General features: G+C 43.2%; 1 protein-coding gene across 5 annotated transcripts; it reads right to left on the bottom strand.

Annotated features, from left to right (window-relative positions):
- Positions 1 to 5,644: 5,644 nt before the first annotated feature.
- On the bottom strand, positions 5,645 to 17,943 carry LOC127370437 (PH and SEC7 domain-containing protein 3). 5 transcript variants are annotated; one of them, XM_051412479.1, is made up of 17 exons: positions 17,759 to 17,943; positions 16,648 to 16,852; positions 13,992 to 14,684; positions 13,558 to 13,639; positions 13,043 to 13,379; positions 11,868 to 12,908; positions 9,864 to 9,944; positions 9,641 to 9,753; positions 9,479 to 9,537; positions 9,275 to 9,364; positions 9,148 to 9,191; positions 8,872 to 9,044; positions 8,199 to 8,269; positions 7,934 to 8,079; positions 7,631 to 7,775; positions 6,641 to 6,787; positions 5,645 to 6,552 (listed from the first exon to the last, which is right to left on the bottom strand). In XM_051412479.1, the coding sequence occupies exons 3-17, from the start codon at positions 14,514 to 14,516 to the stop codon at positions 6,265 to 6,267; spliced, it is 3,342 nt and encodes a 1,113-aa protein (XP_051268439.1). In that variant the 5' UTR covers positions 14,517 to 14,684; positions 16,648 to 16,852; positions 17,759 to 17,943; the 3' UTR covers positions 5,645 to 6,264. The 5 variants fall into 5 exon arrangements, with proteins under 5 accessions (XP_051268439.1, XP_051268437.1, XP_051268436.1 ...); XM_051412477.1 differs by lacking the exons at positions 16,648 to 16,852; positions 17,759 to 17,943 and adding an exon at positions 16,445 to 16,635; XM_051412476.1 differs by lacking the exons at positions 16,648 to 16,852; positions 17,759 to 17,943 and adding an exon at positions 15,118 to 15,278.
- Between the last annotated feature and the right edge of the window lie 81 nt (positions 17,944 to 18,024).

Below are 18,024 nucleotides of genomic sequence, written 5' to 3'. Positions count from 1 at the left end.
GTCAGAGCGCTATCTGTCTGCTGATGAAGATCAGCCCTGACGTCTTTCTGTTTACAGTATGCACTTCTCTTTCTCTCTGCCTCTCTGAGCCTTCACTCTCCACACATTTCTCCATTTTCCTGACTCACCTCTTTACACCCCTCTCTTTGTATCCCTCTCCTGCAGCCGCACTACTGTACACGCCGCGTACTGCCCTGTAAACTTTAAACAATAGCTGCACTTCATCCCATTGTTGTCCAAGTGGCCTGGCCCACTCCAGACAGCCCATCAACTTACTGGACCCTCATTCTTTCCAGTCCATTGCTCAGGCATGCAGAAACACAAATCCATATACAACACTTATACATACGGAGGAGCTTTCAAGTCAACATGCTTCACAGGGACTAGGCAAACCTCTTCACTCAACCCAACTTCAAATTCCTCAGCCAGCTGATGGCCGGCCAGAGAAATAACAGCAGCAAACGTTAAACATTAACAGTCTCACTGCCAAAAACATTACGCTGCAACACACAAGCCACAGCAGAAATAACTCCTCTCTGTCTCTCTCTGGGCCTATTAGTGAGGAGGTTTCGGGCCACAGTGCTTCTGGTCTGGTAATGAGCCCGGCAGCACAATACAGGCACCGGGCCGGAACAGCTGAGGGCAGACAAAGCTGGCAGGACGGGGCGACTGGGACTTACTACATTTAACACAGAGCCATACTAACACTGTGTCCGTGTGTGTGGGTTGGAGAGACAGAGAAAGAATGTGTGTCTATGTGTGTGTTTATGTGATATAACAGTGTGTGTGTGTGTGTGTGTGTGTGTGTGTGTGTGTGTGTGTGTGTGTGTGTGTGTGTGTGTGTGTGTGGAGGAAAAGGCATGTGTCCCATTACCATTATGGGGACAAACTCAAAGACAGAATGGGGGGCCCCTGGAGAAATTGCTGCCAAAAAGGCAGCAGAGGAGTGTGTGGCAATCAGTGGGATGACGGGTCGGGGTTGTCCTGCGCCAGTCATCTGGAAAGTTCTCCACTTATCTCTGAGCCTGAGACACTGGCCAACCAATTCAGCCTAGCAAATAAGTATTATGTAGGCTGACAGAATTTGCCCGTCCAAATGAGCTGCAGAACACGCTGTTGTTTTAAACTGTGAATGGCGGCGCTGCTGTGTGGGCCCCGCCCGGCTCAGTTCTTTTTGTGGCCCTCGAGAAAACCCAGATTGTGCGAGTGAACCCATCACCTTGTTTATTAATTGTTTTGGACAGTGATTATTCTGAACCCTTTTTTGTTTTTTTTACACTGAACATTGTCCTTTTCTTTGCAGGCCTTTGACAGTGTGAGATTCTTAGTCTGCTGTGTCAATGCAATGTTTTCACCAATTTCTCATTCTTCTTTGGCTTCATATATTTGTGCTTTAGTCAAAGTAGGCTTGAGACCCCACAAATCTTTCTGGTGTTGGAATTGTCGGAGCTGCATCCCATCATCTTTGTGAACTTTCTGAAACTGCTAGTACAACAATCACATTGGCCAGGTGTGCAGACATGGAAAAGTGGGCTAAATTTCTTCACAGAACTACCTCCATCCACATGAAAAGCCATGAACACAGAGTACAGCTGAAGTCATTAGTTCTGCAGGCATTTGGTCATAAAACAAGCAACAACATCACCAAAGTTGCTACAATTCATCCTCAAGGGGACGTTAATATCTCCACCAACTGTGATGGCAATCCAAAATCATCTCAATGGTACAACTCTCCAGCTTTCAACCGATATCTTGTGACCTTCCTCAGCGGACAATGTTGGAAAGCCACCAGATAAGGTTGTTAACTTTTGTAACAACCTCAAAAAAGTGTCAACCTCATGGTGGTGTTAGAGCTAAAGTCAGCGGGATTCATCCTCTGGGAAGCACGAATGACCAAACCAAATACTGTCCAGTAGAGTCTGCAAATGTTGAAATATTTTACTTGGTAGCAGAAACATTTGACCTGTTAGTGGTGCTAAATTAAATGTCATAGGATCAAGAATTTCATTAGGATTTATCTCCTGGGCACAATAAATGTCTGTACAGAATTTCATGGCAACCCATCAGATAGCTGTTAAAGTGTTTCAGTCCGGCAGAGCCAACCGACAGACCGATGGATTGCTATCTAAATGTTGGTACAAAAGACATTTTGGGCAGAAAATGGCCTCTAGAACACCTGAGTGGACTTCAAATGACAACAGCTTTCTCGAATTTCAAGAAGCTATCTAATCTCCTCCACCTTTAAACCATAATGCACCTGGAACAAATGTGCCAGTCAAACAGAGCAAAGTGGTCAAACAGAGGGTGTTCCTGTGTAGGAACAGACGGAGGGAGGAAACACAGGTGCTCTGTGTCCGACCAGCCTATTAAACAACACACAGAGCCTGAAGGCAGGAAGCCACTATTGACTGGAAGACATCAAGAAAAACGCACCTTTCAAAGCACACACACACACACACACACCGAGGTGGATAAAATCTGCCAGGTATCAGGTACTGCCCTGAGGGAGAGGGTTGACCTGTGGAGGCCCGAGGAGTCAAACACACAGCTGACAAATAGCTCATTCAACATTGCATACACCTCTCGATAATGCTGTTTTATCCTCGCGTCCTTGCACCGTAGATTAACCATTATCAATCAGAGAAAGAACAAATGCAGATATTAACAGATTTGGACTGAACTATAGCTTAAACCGCACGAGTTAAAAGATGAACTGAGATAAGATGGAGGAGATTAGTCCACAAACATTCTTGCTCCCCTCTATACGTCGCGTTGAGCCACGGAGTGCCGACCTTAAGATCATGTTTGCCCTGCATCTTAAAAGCCATCGAGTGTGTGCCCGAGGAGTGTTGTCAGAGGAAGGAGTGTGTGTGTGTGTGTGGAAGAGGAGAGGGCGAAAGGAGGTCATGCGTTGCAATGCCCTTGAGCAAGGCACTTGCTTTAACTCTCTCAATGAGAGGCTCCTTGGCTTCAAAAAGCCAGCCTTTGTAAAAGAATGAGTATGAAGGGCTCCGGTGAAATCTAAAGTGATTCATGTTTGGACTGGGTCTGATTGGCAAATAAAATGAAAATGTCTGGCCATGAGAAAAGCAACACTAATGAGTGCAGTCTGGGAGAAATAAAGGCAGGGAAGATGTTTTTCTTCAGTGCCTCCCATTTCTTTCAAATCAAGTTACAGCAATAAAAGAATATCACTTCCTACTGAAATGTACACTCATACAGAAGCTGAATATATGACTGGGTTTTGTGCAGTCAGCACTGGAAAGTACAAGAGATTATGTCTGGTGGAAGTGGAAGCTGGATAAGAGAGGGATTTTACTTAATGTCTCAGAGAAAGAGGCAAATGGAGTCTGAGTGGAAAAACAAAAACCCCTGAAAGGACCACGGAGAGACTTCGAGGGTCCTGGATGGAAAAAGCCAAAATCACAACAGCAGCAGTCAAGAGCAAAGGATGGAGACAGAGCACAGGAGGGGGGAGGACACCAAGAGACAGACAAAAAAAATGTGTTTTTTTCCAATAGCCCGAGTGGGAAAAATCAACTGTTAGTGTGGATGAGAGATAAAAAGTAACAAGTAGAGCGTGCGAGGCGTCAGCAGCAGATGGAGAATGCGCGTCAGGAGGAGCATTGAGGGCAGAAAAAAAATCCCAGAGATGAATGTGAGTGTTTACAGTACAGTTTATGTTTGCTGGCAGTGTTTGCAGGTGTTTTTGGCTTATATTTACTGAGCATTTCAGAGCCATTGTGGATGTTGAGCAATGTTCAAAGCAACATTGTGTGTGTGTGAGGGGGGAGGAGGAAAGCGAGGAGAAAAAAGGGGTAGAAGTGACCTTACGTGTTGGGGTCTTTTTTGGAGTCCGTGCTGGACAAGCCCCTAATGATCACAACTTGAGCTCTTGCCTTTTTAATTACCCACCCAGGCCTGACTGAGTCGCACAAAGCTCGAGAATGGAGTGGCGCAGATGGAACAAAAACAGGCCAACTCCTTGGGAAGGATGCCCTCTGAACCCAGCAGCTAATGCAGCCCCTGCTGCTCCAGCCGGTCATTATTGTTGTTGGAGAGGAGGAGAGAGATGGCACTCCAAAACAAGGCCACCGCCACCGCTGAAGTCATGGTCCACAGGCCATGTGAGAAGAGCTTTTGGTGGAGAGCTCCTCTGTGACGCCAGCGCACAAGCAGCACCTTTAGCACAGATTAAACATTTCAATTTGATCCGAAAAACAAGAGGCCCGCTAATGGCTGCTCCTCGCTGTAATATTTCGTCACAGCCCCGAGAGCATTTAGGTTAGTCTAGATGGCGTCGCCTTTCAGCGTGCCGGGCTCCCACCCTCCTCAAGGTGCTGTGATGGCCCCCGGGGGCCCCTCTGTCACTCATGTGGCCCATCAGTCACCCTCATCTGCAGAATCTGACTTTATCTTAATGAGTTGTTGTTACTCCTGCAAATGAATGGAGACTGCTTCCATTCACAAGACAAGCTGAGCATTATCACGTTAATTAAGCATCACAGATGATCTGTCGGAGGCTCCTGAGTTTCACCTGATGTCCGTTCAGGAGGGAAAACTCTTAAAGAAATCCACAAATAATGAAAATACTCCAGCGCGCTGATCCAAAACCGACACCCAAACAGGACGGTGTGTCCCTGTCTGTATTGTCTGTGCTCTTCATTGCGTTTCCTATTGTCACATCACATTCCTGTGTGAGGAATGTGTGTGTGTGCGTGTGTGTGTTTGGGGTGGTGGTGGTGGTGGGGGGGGGTTTGATTCCAGACATCCTGCTCTTATTGTTGAACGCCCCAGGTTGACTGCTGCTCAACATGTCAGGCTGAAAGAGAACAAAATGGGCCCCGTGCCACTGAGACACTGACACACACACACACACACACACACGTCTGCTCCACCTTGTATTTTTTGTAGTTGAGGTGACACGTAGACGCCATTTTTAAATATGCACTATTTGAAAAAGGGGTTTGTTAAGTAATCTAATTATTTGAAAGAATAATAATAAGACAACTGGATCTTCAGATCATTTAACTCTGAGTTAATCTATCAGTTTGATCAGTCTTAAACACTCAGTGGGGCCTTTAACTAATTTTCCCAAAGCCCTCTTCCTCCTTAAGCTCAGTTATGTAGTAAATGCTGAGAAATGTATACATTTATATATATAAAAAAAGATATATTTTGAGATTAGACGGTCAGTTCTGTAATGTTTTTACTGTATTGTGATGTTAATAATTAAGCAGTTTTTGTGAAAAATGTGACAAAAAACAAAAACACTTCACTAAAAAGTTGAAAATGTCACAAAGGGAGCATTTTCTAAAAAAAAATGTTATGTTCTTTCTCTGTCTTTGTTAAAAGATTAAGCTTCTGCACAGCATCCTTCTTCACAATGTAAATGTTTCTTTTAAAGATGATTTTTTTGGGGCGATTTTTAGCCTTTGCTGGATGATGAGACGCTCCACCAGGAGAGCCACCGGGGAGCCCCTTTGCTTCATCTTTTAGTGTTGCAACTCACTTTGTTGTAGCAGGAGAAAACATTTTCATCTGATATTGTAGCTCACAAAATGTTTGAACTACTAGTATCTGTTGTACCTAAAGACAACAACCTCAAACCAAACGCGTTAACATCCATAAATAGTCTCACCTATACTGCACAATAACAATTTTATTTTTTTCCCTAAAGTGAGAAACAGTACATAACATTTTGGAAATGAACCCTTCATTTGGACAGAAAACATGTAACGGTGACACAAAGGTCATGAATACATTGTATACACAATACTAAAAACAATAAAAGTGCAATTGGGATTCTTTAAAAAAACAAGTTTAAAACTAACTGACATCACATCCTGCCCGCCTCCATTCCCTGTAAGATGTGCTGTACTACAGCATCCTCTAGTGGTTGATGTTTTAAAGGCACATTTTTTGCCTAAAGGAAAACAACAAATCAAAGCAAATGTGTACTATTTTGGGTACTACTGTAGACCAAAGTTAACACAAAAAAAACTAAATAAATTAGGTCCAGACACTTTGAGTCAGGCCCCCCCTTTATTCTTGGAGAGACTGAGGGTTAGGGGTTTCCTGAGGTTCTTTTTATTTTTCAAAAAGTGCAAAAAGATAAAAAATGCAAAAAAACAGAACAATAACTGGCTGAGGCAGATTTCAGATATGACTTTGGTGTTAGTTTCTCTGCTCAGGGCTTCACAAACTAAGAACCTGAAGCCCCGTCAGCTCACAGCGGGAGTTAACTGGTCGTGTTATCCCCTTTCAGGCCTCTTTATTCCATCGGGGAATGATGGTCCTGCGATAAGTCCGTCTTTCTGAGATGTTGCGTCTGACTTTGACCACCGTCGGAGGAGGAAGCTCAAGCTCCAGAGACGGGCTGGAGTAGGACTTTTTCAGCCCGTCTTCCTCATCCTGTTCCTCCCCCACAGAGTCAGCAGACATGGCTTTATCAAACAAGTTGAGGTCTGCGACGCTCAACACGCCGTCGCTCGTCTTCTTCACGCTGTTCCAGGCCTCCAGGCCCTGAATGTAGATCTCATAGCGGCACATCTGCAGGGTTTGACCAAGAGACACAGGGTCACTTAAGGGTCTTTTTACACTCGTGTACACACACTTTCACTCACAACACTTTGATTACCTCGTGCTGCAGATACTCTGCTCTGACGCGATGCTCCTCCAGCTCCTTGGCTTTGGCTTTTTTGCCTTCTGGCAGGTTTTGCTGCAGGTACGACAGGTCTGCCTTGAAGGACTCGAGCATTCCTGCATGAGACTGCAGCTGACGTTCCTGCACAGGACAAAGGAACAGATTTCATGTAAATCCACTTAATGCAAATCCCGCTGGGGGGAAAAAAGCAGAAACAGAACAGAAAAAAACCCAGAGAGAACTTACTCCAGCTGCAGAGGTGCATGAGGGAGGTTTACAGTGTATTAGTTGCAATAAAATTGCATTTTCAAAAATTTTCTTCCTTAATTTCATCAGTTATATAGGAAAGGATCATCCAAACATGGAGTGACAGAAGGTTTAATAACATATTCTTTCTTCTTCAAATGAAAAGTGAAATTAATTAAATGCACCTATGCTTAACTCAGTACACTCAGGTCACTGCTGCTACAGCCTTATTTGGTCTTATATGAACGGACCAAAGCCGGGACAAACCAAACACGGGCTCTAAATCAGGTTTCACAGCTTCAGTTTGTCCTTCGCACTTGACTGAGTCAGGGGTTGCAATCTGCAATGTCACCGCTAGATGCTACTAAATCCTACACACTGGTCCTTTCATGGAAACAGCTGCTGTGTATATTATGGTAATTGCTTGTAATGGTAAAGACTTTGCAGTTTAAGTTGGATCTAGTAATTGGTATTTTGTTTCTAGTTAAAACATGCGATAGATTCAAGGTCACAACACAGGCTGAGTGAGAGTTTTGTATCACAAACAACAAGCATTGTGGGAGAAGTTCGTATAAAGTGGTAGTTTGTCATACATTGAATTGTGCTATTTTGAGCTCACTAACATGCATTTTAACACTGAGTTGAAACATTTAAAAAGACATTAATTCAAAATGACTTGTAACTGTAAGAAAATGTAGGAAAGGAATGTCACAGACAGAGAGAAGTAGGAGTGTGTACCAGAGTCTGAACGGACTGCGAGGCGGGTAGGATCGGCCTGAAGAACCTTCTCTGAGAACCGACGGCAGCGGGGAACGGAGGCGAGGAGTGAAGCGCTGAAACCAGGTTGATGCGGCTGATCCATGAATTCATCTCCACTTTGGATCTGAGAGGAAACCAAACAGAGCTCTGAAAGTGACTGCTGGACTCTTTGGCACACACACACACACACACACACACACACACACACACACACACACACACACACACACACACACACACACACACACACACACACACACACTCCAAGATGCTGTCACTTACGAGACCTGGAAGAGGAAAACCCTCCAGTCAGCCGTCTGCAAACGGAAGACATGCGGCTTCTTGGTGTAGTCGGCTGCCTGCTCGGCCAGAGAGTGGTGCACGCTCACCACCTCCTCATTAGTCAGCTGATCCCTCCTATAATCATCCTGTCAAACACACAACGAGGGGAAAGTACAGAAAAGTATTTAAAATCATGAAAGACATTAATTCTATTTAAATATGTACTGTAGGGAAATTCACAAGTAATGACGCTGAGTACTCTTACCTTCTGTAAGTAAAGGACCATTCCCCTCAGCACTCCGTAGAAGGTCTTCCAGCCTCTCTTCCCCCAAGGAGCTGCCACACAGAAACATTCATTCATTCATTCAGCTGCCTGCTGCATTATCAACATGTCCAAGAAGTATCTCGAATACAGTTGTAAGTCTTATACAATCTCATTGTTTCTTAACTGATAAAAGCTTTAACCCATTCATTAGTTCTTATGAGAATGAGCTCAGTTTAATATGTTACAAAAAAACACTTTAAAAGATAATGTGGTGCCCAGATTCAGTGTAGGAGGTCAGAGTTTTGTCTTGGAGTTATAAAAGGCCAGTGCTTGCCTTTAAGGTGAAACGTTTTAAGATGATACATTCTTGATATTTTCTACTGGCAGCTGCCCTTATTTTTACAGCACTGTTGACACACAAATCTTCCATTTCAGACACCAAAGCAAACCCAAACACCAGAAATTTTCAGTCACCCAATATTACGTTCCTCTACATAAAATGCTCAACACCCCACATCAAACCCTATCTGACACAGGATCTAATGGTGGTGTTTAAATTTCAAATAAACTAAATCACTGATTGTGCCTTTAAATCCTCACTCTTCTCAAAAGCCTAAATAACCTAGATGTAGGTGACACTCAGTTCTTCGGTTTATGTTTGTGTGTCGCTCACTGCGTTTGCCGTCAATGTCAGCGTGGAGCTTCCTCTGGAGGAATCCTTCTTTGACCACGGAGGCTTTTTCATCATGAGGAACGTCCTGGAAGGGGTTGGCTTTTGAACGCAGCGGCGCATTATCTCCTGCATCTTCGTCCAGCAACACGGAGCTCGTCAACTCCTCGTCATCACTGAAACACGCAGAGACACTTAGGTGTGAGATTACATATGTGAAGAATACGATAATGTTTAATGACGGTGTTTATACTATATATATATATAGAGTCCACTTACACGGCCCACTCCAGCGGTTCACTTTTTATGGAATTATAAAGACTCTGAAATTAAGATGGAGAGGAAAAGGTTTAACAATTTTCAACAACAGCATTTCTTTCTGAAAACAAATCAGTGACAGTATTACCTTCAAGAGGTCCTTGCTGAAGTTTTCTCCTTCATTCATGCAGTCCAGGTTGGCCACAAACTGAGAGGAGGACATGGATTTTCCTACATTCTGTTGATATACACAAAAATGTCTTTATTTGATGATTATCTGGTGACAAGGTGCCATGTCGAAACAAAATTTAAGATGTCATTATTTTTTCTACATTCATAAAATGTTTCCCACCTGTCCGTGCAAGTCAGTGTTTAGAAGCATCAGAGCACATGTAAGAGCCAACACAGCCCCTGAGGATACAAAAAAAGAGGGAAAATTAAACATGCATCTGTCAGGTGAGTGCTCGCGGCCATATCATTGAGCAGAAAACACAAAGACATGACTGAGGCTCACCTGAAGAGGAGTAGGAGTCGGGGTTGCACTGATGAAAGCGGCAGGCGAAATGCTGCAGCACACGCTCTCTCTCCTGGGTCTCCCCTATCAGTATCACCACTTTCAGGAAAGATCTGAGAGACAGAAACCGAAAGGAAAATACAAAAAATTACATGATTTTTTTTTAGCGTTTTGTGAGAGATATCAGTGGAAGCAGTCCAAGTTCCGCCTATTTAATTCTCACCTGATGGCATGATCAAGTGTTTGCCCGGTGAAGTCAAAAAACTTGAGGTATTCCTCCCCGACAGCATGACTAAAGTCATTACTAAACAGAGACACAATACATTCAGAGTCAGTGTAATCAGCAACACAAGTATAACAATAACTTTAACTTAGGACAATATTTTGGGGATGATTACTGGTGCTTCAATGCAGTATTTGATCTAAACTGGAAGCAAAGGAGGATGATGTGGTCTTCAGAAAAAAATAAATAATAATGTGACTTTAATATGATGGCCAAGCATATAGAGGAACTCATTGCTCATTTCACTCAGACTGAAAGTGTCAAAAAAGCCCAGGAAATTGTAGCAACTTGAACCAACTGTAATGTGACCAGGAAAAGGTTTTATTTGAGCTAAATCTCTATATTATGGAAAAATTCCCAATTATTCCTTAAAAATTTCTTCCAGTAATTTGGTATTGCACTTCTATACAGTTGGCGGATTTGTAACAGACAGATTAGGAAAAAAACAATCAGTCAGCAGAAGTTGAGGTATCCTGGGTATTCCCAGGTTGGGTCAAACTCTGAATCCTACACTCTCCCATAAAGCAACTCAACTCTATCTTTCGTTAAGCTCTCCATGTCTGGTAAATGCCAACGTCTTTTAACCTCAACAGACTTTCTGTTATTAATTGGTTGCCAAGATACCCCTGATGACATCAGCAAGATTATTTTCTCAAACTTTCGAAAGCTCCTTTGAAGCCACAGAAGACATTTACACAACCGTTTACACCAGCTGAGCAGCTCTCCCTATGAAACTCTTCATACTGTCTTTTTATAATAAGTAATGTACGTCACTACCCTTCAAGGCCCATCAATTATAGGGTAAAAGTCACATTAAAAAACCATGTATAGCTGTGGTGTTAAATCAGCAGCTGCAGCAGACAAGAAGCTGCTGGTGTGGATGCAGCTGCAGGAGAGCAGACCTCCATATCCGGAGAGGTGACACTGCACTCAGCTAACAGGGGTTGAGAGGGGTGCAGTCTCACCCGGGCCGGCCCTAGCAAATACTGACCCAAATCAAACACACACAAGATGTTGAGTGACCCAACAGGAGCATGCTGGGTCAGGCAAAATGTTAAAATGCCCATGGTGGATTTGGATTTGCTACATTGCTTATGAACTTCCCTCCTTTCTGCCACAGACAGTTGTGCCTGCTGAGCCTCTTTCAGCTCAAAATGTTTGAAAACTTTGAGGAGCACAGTGGGACAGAGAGTTGGACTGGTTATAAGTGAACTGAGCACGGTTAGGCAAAGAAGTTGAACCATGAGTAGACTGTTGACGATTGCGCAGTGCACAAGGCTCAAAGACGACAAGTGCGTACAACCACAGAGATGGACATCAACAAACAGTGTTGCCTAGCAACATAGCTGAGTGTAAAAACTGGGCTTGTGTGCAAAAACTCTACTCTACTTTAATATGTTGGTTTCTACCTGTAGCTGTGGAGTTCATATTGTCTATACTTCTCTGTGTTGGCGGCTTTGGTGCCGTTTTATTTTGCTGTTAAAGAGGCAGTTATTTAATTATTCCCTAGTTAACTCTAGAGAGGATGTTCAGCCTTTGTATATTTATAATTCATAATCAGTGGCACGCACAGGCTGCAAAATCCATCTGTAGAAACAGAATTTATTGTTGGTTTGGACATCAGGGGTTGGTAGCTGATGTTTTTCCACTAGTGTTGTTGGATTGACATTTAATGAAATTGTAATGTGGGTTTTTATTTAACAGCAGCATCACCAGATAAGCCCCGCCCCCCTCATAATTTCCAAAAATGTAACACAGTAAGTATTTAAGTAATTTTTCCATCTCTGTCCATAACCACCTCTATAACTGCAAGTTAGTCGGAGTGATGCCACATTGAAAACCCGCAGCTTCACTGACCAGTTTATCTGCACTGCTCAAAAACCCCATCAGCCTTCAGTTATAAAAAAGAGAAGATAAAATTATATACATATAACATGTGCTTACTCTTTGTCCAAGTGCTTCACCACGTCCATACGCTGGATCCCATCCAACTTGTACAGCCGTTCAGCGAGGCGGCAGGCCATCTCTCTGTCTACCTCAACTCCATTCATAAGAGGCACTGCTGTCTCGGGGGGTTTAGGTTGCTCTCCATTGGCTCCAACAGTTTGTACAGATCCATCCTCATTACCTTCGACTTCTTCAGCCTCATGTGACGTCTCAGCCTGTTCGTCCACCTGATTGAACTCGGCCTCTGCTGTCTCCTGCGTGACCACAGTCTCAGCCGACAGCTGCTCTGTTATTTCGGACTCATCCGTCTTCTCTGGTCGCACGAGCTGCTCACAGAGCGCCGGCTGAGACAAGTCAGCCGTTGGCTCATTCTGCTTTGAGGGCTCCGTCTGTTCTTGCTGCTCTGCCAGTCCGGGGTCTTCAGCTTCAACATAAACTGTCTGCTGTGACGGGGTAGGTTCCTCTGGCAGGTCGGCATTTTCAGGTTGGGTCGACTCTTCTGTCAGTTCCATCTGCGGTGACTGTTCCAGATGTTGCGACTGTCCTAACTGGTCTTCAAAGTGTCGGTCTTCTGCTCGATGTGACACCTCTGCTTGGATTTGTGCTGGCTCTTCAGTCATTTCAAGCTGCTCGGACTCAGAGTGTTCAGGTTGTGGTGACAGCTCCCGCGAAGTAGTTTGGTCACAAACTTGATGCTGTGAGCAACTTACCTCCTCCAGTTTTTCAGTCAGCTCTAGTATCTCTTGTGAGTTATCTATCCTCTCTGCATTATCTGCCACCTGTATCGATGTTTCTTCGTTGTCGTGCACAGCCTCTGACTGTTCAGCGTCCACGTTCTGATCTACATCTTTGTACATTTCTGGCTCTTCAGTTTGTCCTGTGGGATCTTCATGTAACCGTTCAAGTAGCTCTATGTCCTCTTCACTCCCTGAGTGTTGTCTTTCCTCCAAAAGCTCTGACTGCTGCAGGTGAATTAGCTTATCTGGGTTTACACTTGGTTCAGTATCGTCAGTTTGTAGTGGCTCGGCAGGAACCTCCCTGCAAAGTGTGAATCAAATATGCAATGTCACTGTTAAAAATGCTACATAATACTGTGACATGGTTTACATAATGAAATAATTTACAAATAATAAACACTTCCTGTCCCCCTTTCTCAAGTTCATGATACTCACACATCACTCGGATAATTGACAGTTTTTGCCTCTTCACTTTCTTCAGTACAGGATACGTTTGTCTCACTCTGTTCCTCTACAGCACCTTCCTCCTCGTTCTCTTCTTCAGTCTCAACACCAGTCGTTGAAGTTTGCTCTTCCTCTGAGTCGCCCTGTCCAGTCAGCAGAACACTGGGCTCCTCCTGTTCCTCTTCAAGTTTTAAATATTCAAAACTGTCTGCCTCATCTTCTGAGTCTTCAGTCTCTTCAAGAGCATCAATTAAGTCCACAGTTTCAACGGGATCTGAGGCTGCTGAGTGTTCCTCCTCTTCTTCTGATTCTGTCGTCAGTGGGATTTCTGATTTTTTAGAAGACAGTGAACATCACAGTTTTGCATTTAAACCAGAAACAAAAAATGAGCAGGCCATAAGCATTACAGAAATCAACAATCATGAATTTGTATTCTGAAACTGAGCAACAAATGGAAAAAACATTTGCTATGGAACACCTAATGAAGATGACAGAGTAACACGTACTGTTATTACCGTCTAACAGCTCATGCGCTGAATCTTGCTTTTCCTGTGCCGTCGGCTCTTGCACATCTGCAGCATCACATGCCTGGAAATTGCAACACAGGCCATCGATCGTGAACATGAGTTGTGCGAGAAAGCTTGTGATTGCCAGTGGGTTCATGCGTAGGGTATATTCTGAGCCTCATCTGACCAACATTAAGTCCACTCTATTCCCCCCACCTCTGCTCAACCTGCTACAGTAACCCAAACACGTGTCTCTAAAGAGATAAAGGCTGTGGTGGTGAGGGAAGTCAAGTCATACTCAGTGAGGGAAGGATTAATGACACAGGAAACTGTATCTGAACACGGAAAAAGAAAATAGAAATAGACAAAATTCTAAATAATGGCAGCATTACAACATCACATCTCACTTTTTATCTGCTCCCATCAATACATACCTCAGAGCCGCTTCCTGTCCACTCTAAATTTGAGTTCAGAAGTTGTAAATCAAACCCATCTTCTTGCTCTATGGCCTCCGGTGTGAAAAGCTCAGCATTAACGTCTTGCGATTGGTGAAGTGATGGGGAAGTGGTGCCTACCCTCGTCACGCTGCCAGAGTCCAGCTCATTGGCCAAGCTGCTGTCAGTCATGAGTGGAGATGTGGGATCAGGCATGTCCCACTGCACTGTGGCAAAGGAAAGCAGGGGACTGGTGCAGGTCATGGGGTGCACCGGCCATATTATTTGCTCCCACTGTTCTGCCTCCTCAGAAGTGTCTCGTCCTGCCTTCGGGGAGAGACTGAGCTGATCTGTCCCGTCTGCCTGGTTCATCTGTACCTCTGTCTCGCCCCATACAATGGCCTGCTGTTCTCCATTGATGTGCAGGTGGTCTATCGGGCTCCATGAGTCTTGTTGAGGCTGCTGAGGGACTGACTCTGTAATATCTGGCAGTGAGGAGCACACGTCTTCCTCCTCCATTAGCATGTATCTCAGTCAGTTCCGTTGTCGGGGTGTTTGTGGGTTATGGTGAAAGGTAATGCAGCTTGTTACAAAATGTCCTCCTCTGCTGTCTGAAGGACGATCATATTGAAAGATCACATAAATGTAAAATCCTGAAGCAGGTTACAACTTCCAACGGCGCCATTCACAGATCTGCGACAAGAGAAAAAAAATCACCCTGTCAATGTTGAAAACTATTTTACCGCACACCCATCTGGACACGCCTGATATGGTGTGACAACAAATGCAAAAGGGTTCTGTATTTGAATGCCACATTTAAAAAAGCATTTTGGGGAACCTTCAGGAGGAGCATCTGATTAGCTGTTACACAAAAAAGCCATTCATAAAACAAAGCTATATTTGGTTGTAGTGTAAAAGTGATGTCTTTACAGAGCCTCTGTATTGTTTTCTATTCATCTGTGAGAAAGAGTCCATTATAAACTACTGCGGGCAGCACTTTAAATTTCAGACGACACTGCAAGCAAAAGCAAAGCTGAAATAAAATCATTTACACCCCCTGAAAGCACAAAAATACTCCACACTCACCACTTGTGTCAACATAATCCAGTTTAAAGAAGATATTTACCAGTTTCTTTTAGCCTGTGCTGTTCATTTATGAATTTTTTTGACTTCTCGGTGTGGCATTGCAAATGTGCAGTGCACTAGACTTTTAGTGAAATGTCACAAAAGCATGCTTCTACTTCCTGACCACAGACACAAAAAATCAGCCGAGCAACTCAGCAAGAGAGCGAGAGAGAGACAGAAGTGTACAGTGCAGATTAAGAGAGAAGCAGAGGGTGGGGTTCAGGGGTCTTTCTGGTGGGCACTTTATTTAACAGTCTAACTGTGTTTCTGCATTTATCATTTATCACCACGTTGCACTGTGACGCTGGGCAAAGGATAAAACCGTCAGAGTCCAAATTTGAGTTGCATGTTGTGGTTTTACTGGGGATGAATAATTTTAACACAATATATCTTATTCTTTCCTTCCTATTTCCTTCCCTTCACTTTTATTTATTTCTCCCTCTCTGCCACCCTTTTTTTAAAACTATACTTCACTGTATATCTTCATTATTCTATTCACGTCATGCAACCAACATCCGGGACAGACCTTGAACACATTTCCTGTGTGGGTGCTCACTTCTAGTTCCTGTCAGGGTGCAACAAGTGCTACAGTAATGTACGAGAATCAAGGAGGATCGTCTGTAAATGAATCACTCTGTGTTCAAAACAACAAAATGTGAAAATAACAAAACCTAAATATTTTAAAAGCAGCACTGAGTCTCTTGAAGTTCATACTGTCAGTGAGAATCTGACAGTTTAATAAACTGACAGTACTGATTACAATCTCTCGCTGCTCTACTCTATTGTGTGTTCAACATGATAACACAGTTAATCTTATGTGTGTGTTTTGTTATTTTTGACAGCATTGTTGACAATAAAAACTGTAAGAGAACTTCTCAGACGACAGAAAGAAACACGTTCTCACCCTCACCAAAGAGAGAAAAAGAATAAAGCAGGATACTTTCAGCCAAACGTAGAGCAACTCCAGTCTGCTGGTGTTTCTAACAAGTAGGGTTGCTTACAGTGCATGGAGGCTTGAGAGGATGGTTAACACAATACCAAAGGAGAAGTACAAATATTAAAAAAGTAAAAAACAATAGAGAAGGTAAAATAAAAAGAGGAACACAGCCATACTGGGGAAATTGAAAGTTGCGACTCATGAATATGTGTGTGTATAATACTAGAATCTATATAAATAGAAAAAACAATGGCTAGTATGTCATTCATTACCACCAGTGAACATGGCACAGATATAAATTTAAACCAACCTCAAAGAGCTATTAAAAAATAAATAAAAATAAAAAAAATCTCATTAAGAAGAATCATTTCTACTGTGAAGCATGACTTACCACCTCCAGGCTCTTTAAAGCAACATCATATGATCAGGCAGCTTGTGAGGGTTTAAGTCAAGTCTTGTGTGAGGGAAAGACACACCACTGTGTTATACTGGGGTTATACCGCTGTCAGAGAGCTGGGTCTTCACAGGCATATTCACCCACACACATGCACACAAGCATACAAATAACCCTCAGTTGATTAGGTCTGAACCTACCGCGCACAACAAACAAGCCTCACATCCGCTCTCTTTAAGCCGAGCTGAGTTTTAGTCTGTGGTGTTGCATAAAGATGCATGCAAGTCACAAATTCTAGTCTGGACTGGGTCCTCCTTCTTCTTTGTGCTTCCTGTCCATTCTTAGATAGCTCAAGATGAGACCTCCATATCCCTCCGTCCTGTTTTCGTCTCCCAGCAGATATGGCTGCGGGGAGAAAAAAAGGGAAGAATTTAGAGGACGGATGGAAGGAGAAAGCTGCTAAGTGGCAACAAAGAGGAAGAAAACGCACATTGTGATTGGCAGATGACTCAAGAGCGCATAGACACCTGAGAGGCCTCAACCCACGCCCACTGGCCTGAAGGCACGCAGGCAAACACATACTAGGTCAGGTGAGGGGAGTGGCTCAGCTCGTTCCTGTAACTAACACAGGAATGATGTGGTAAAACCAGCTGGTATCCAGATTCAATATGCACAAGTCATTACCCACACTGGAATTAGCTGTGTCTCTTGCTATTGGTTTACTGGCTTGGTGTCTGGATGTGGGTAGAAAAGCCTGTTTAACACAGACATGACAGCCTTTTTTTTTTAAAGGCTTACCTATAAGAACAGGAGTAAACCGACTGCATGTATCTTTTTATAGACTCCCTTCTATTTTTAAATTGTGCATTATTGTTTTTCTTTAACTTTACCCACTTTTTTAAAAAAAAATAAAAAATAGTTTTAGCATTACTGATAGCGTTTGCAATCTTCATTGACACGAGTAGCATCACTATTTACACACATTAGATGCAGTAGCATTTAGCAAGATCAACATTATTATTTTTCGCCACTTAATATTTCATTAAAATTATAATTACCACTTTTGTTAGCTTTGCTGCAGAAAACATGAGCTAGGTTATAGCATAGTGAAGCCCAGCTAGTTTAACTAGTTAACTAACCTAAAGTTAAATTAACGTTAATAATATTATGTACTGTTTTTACATGATTAGCATTATTAACATATAAGGCTCATTAGCTTCCCCCCTCAGTAATTAGTATAAACAGTATAAACAAACCCCATTAGCATGATTAGCATTGTGATTACCGCTGGTATTAAAACTGTAGCATTACCTAGCATTTATGAGAGCATCCTTGCAGCTGTAGTGAGTTAACGTTAGTTGCTAGTGTCTGTACAGGCTGGTTTTAGTAGTAGTATTAGTAGTAGTGACCTGGAAGTGCCAACTATAGTACAACTGTTTCTTGTTGTTATTTAAACACAACATTTATCACCGTGGTTATTATGTGTTTATCACAGTAACGTCTGCTCGGGCCCCGGTTAAATCCGACGGTTCCGCTCCGGACCAGCAGGGGGCGCTACTGACCCCCAGCCCAGCGTC

Source organism: Dicentrarchus labrax, unplaced genomic scaffold, assembly GCF_905237075.1.
Source record: "Dicentrarchus labrax unplaced genomic scaffold, dlabrax2021, whole genome shotgun sequence".
Taxonomy (NCBI): domain Eukaryota; kingdom Metazoa; phylum Chordata; class Actinopteri; family Moronidae; genus Dicentrarchus; species Dicentrarchus labrax.
This window is presented reverse-complemented; position numbering and strand designations above follow the sequence as displayed.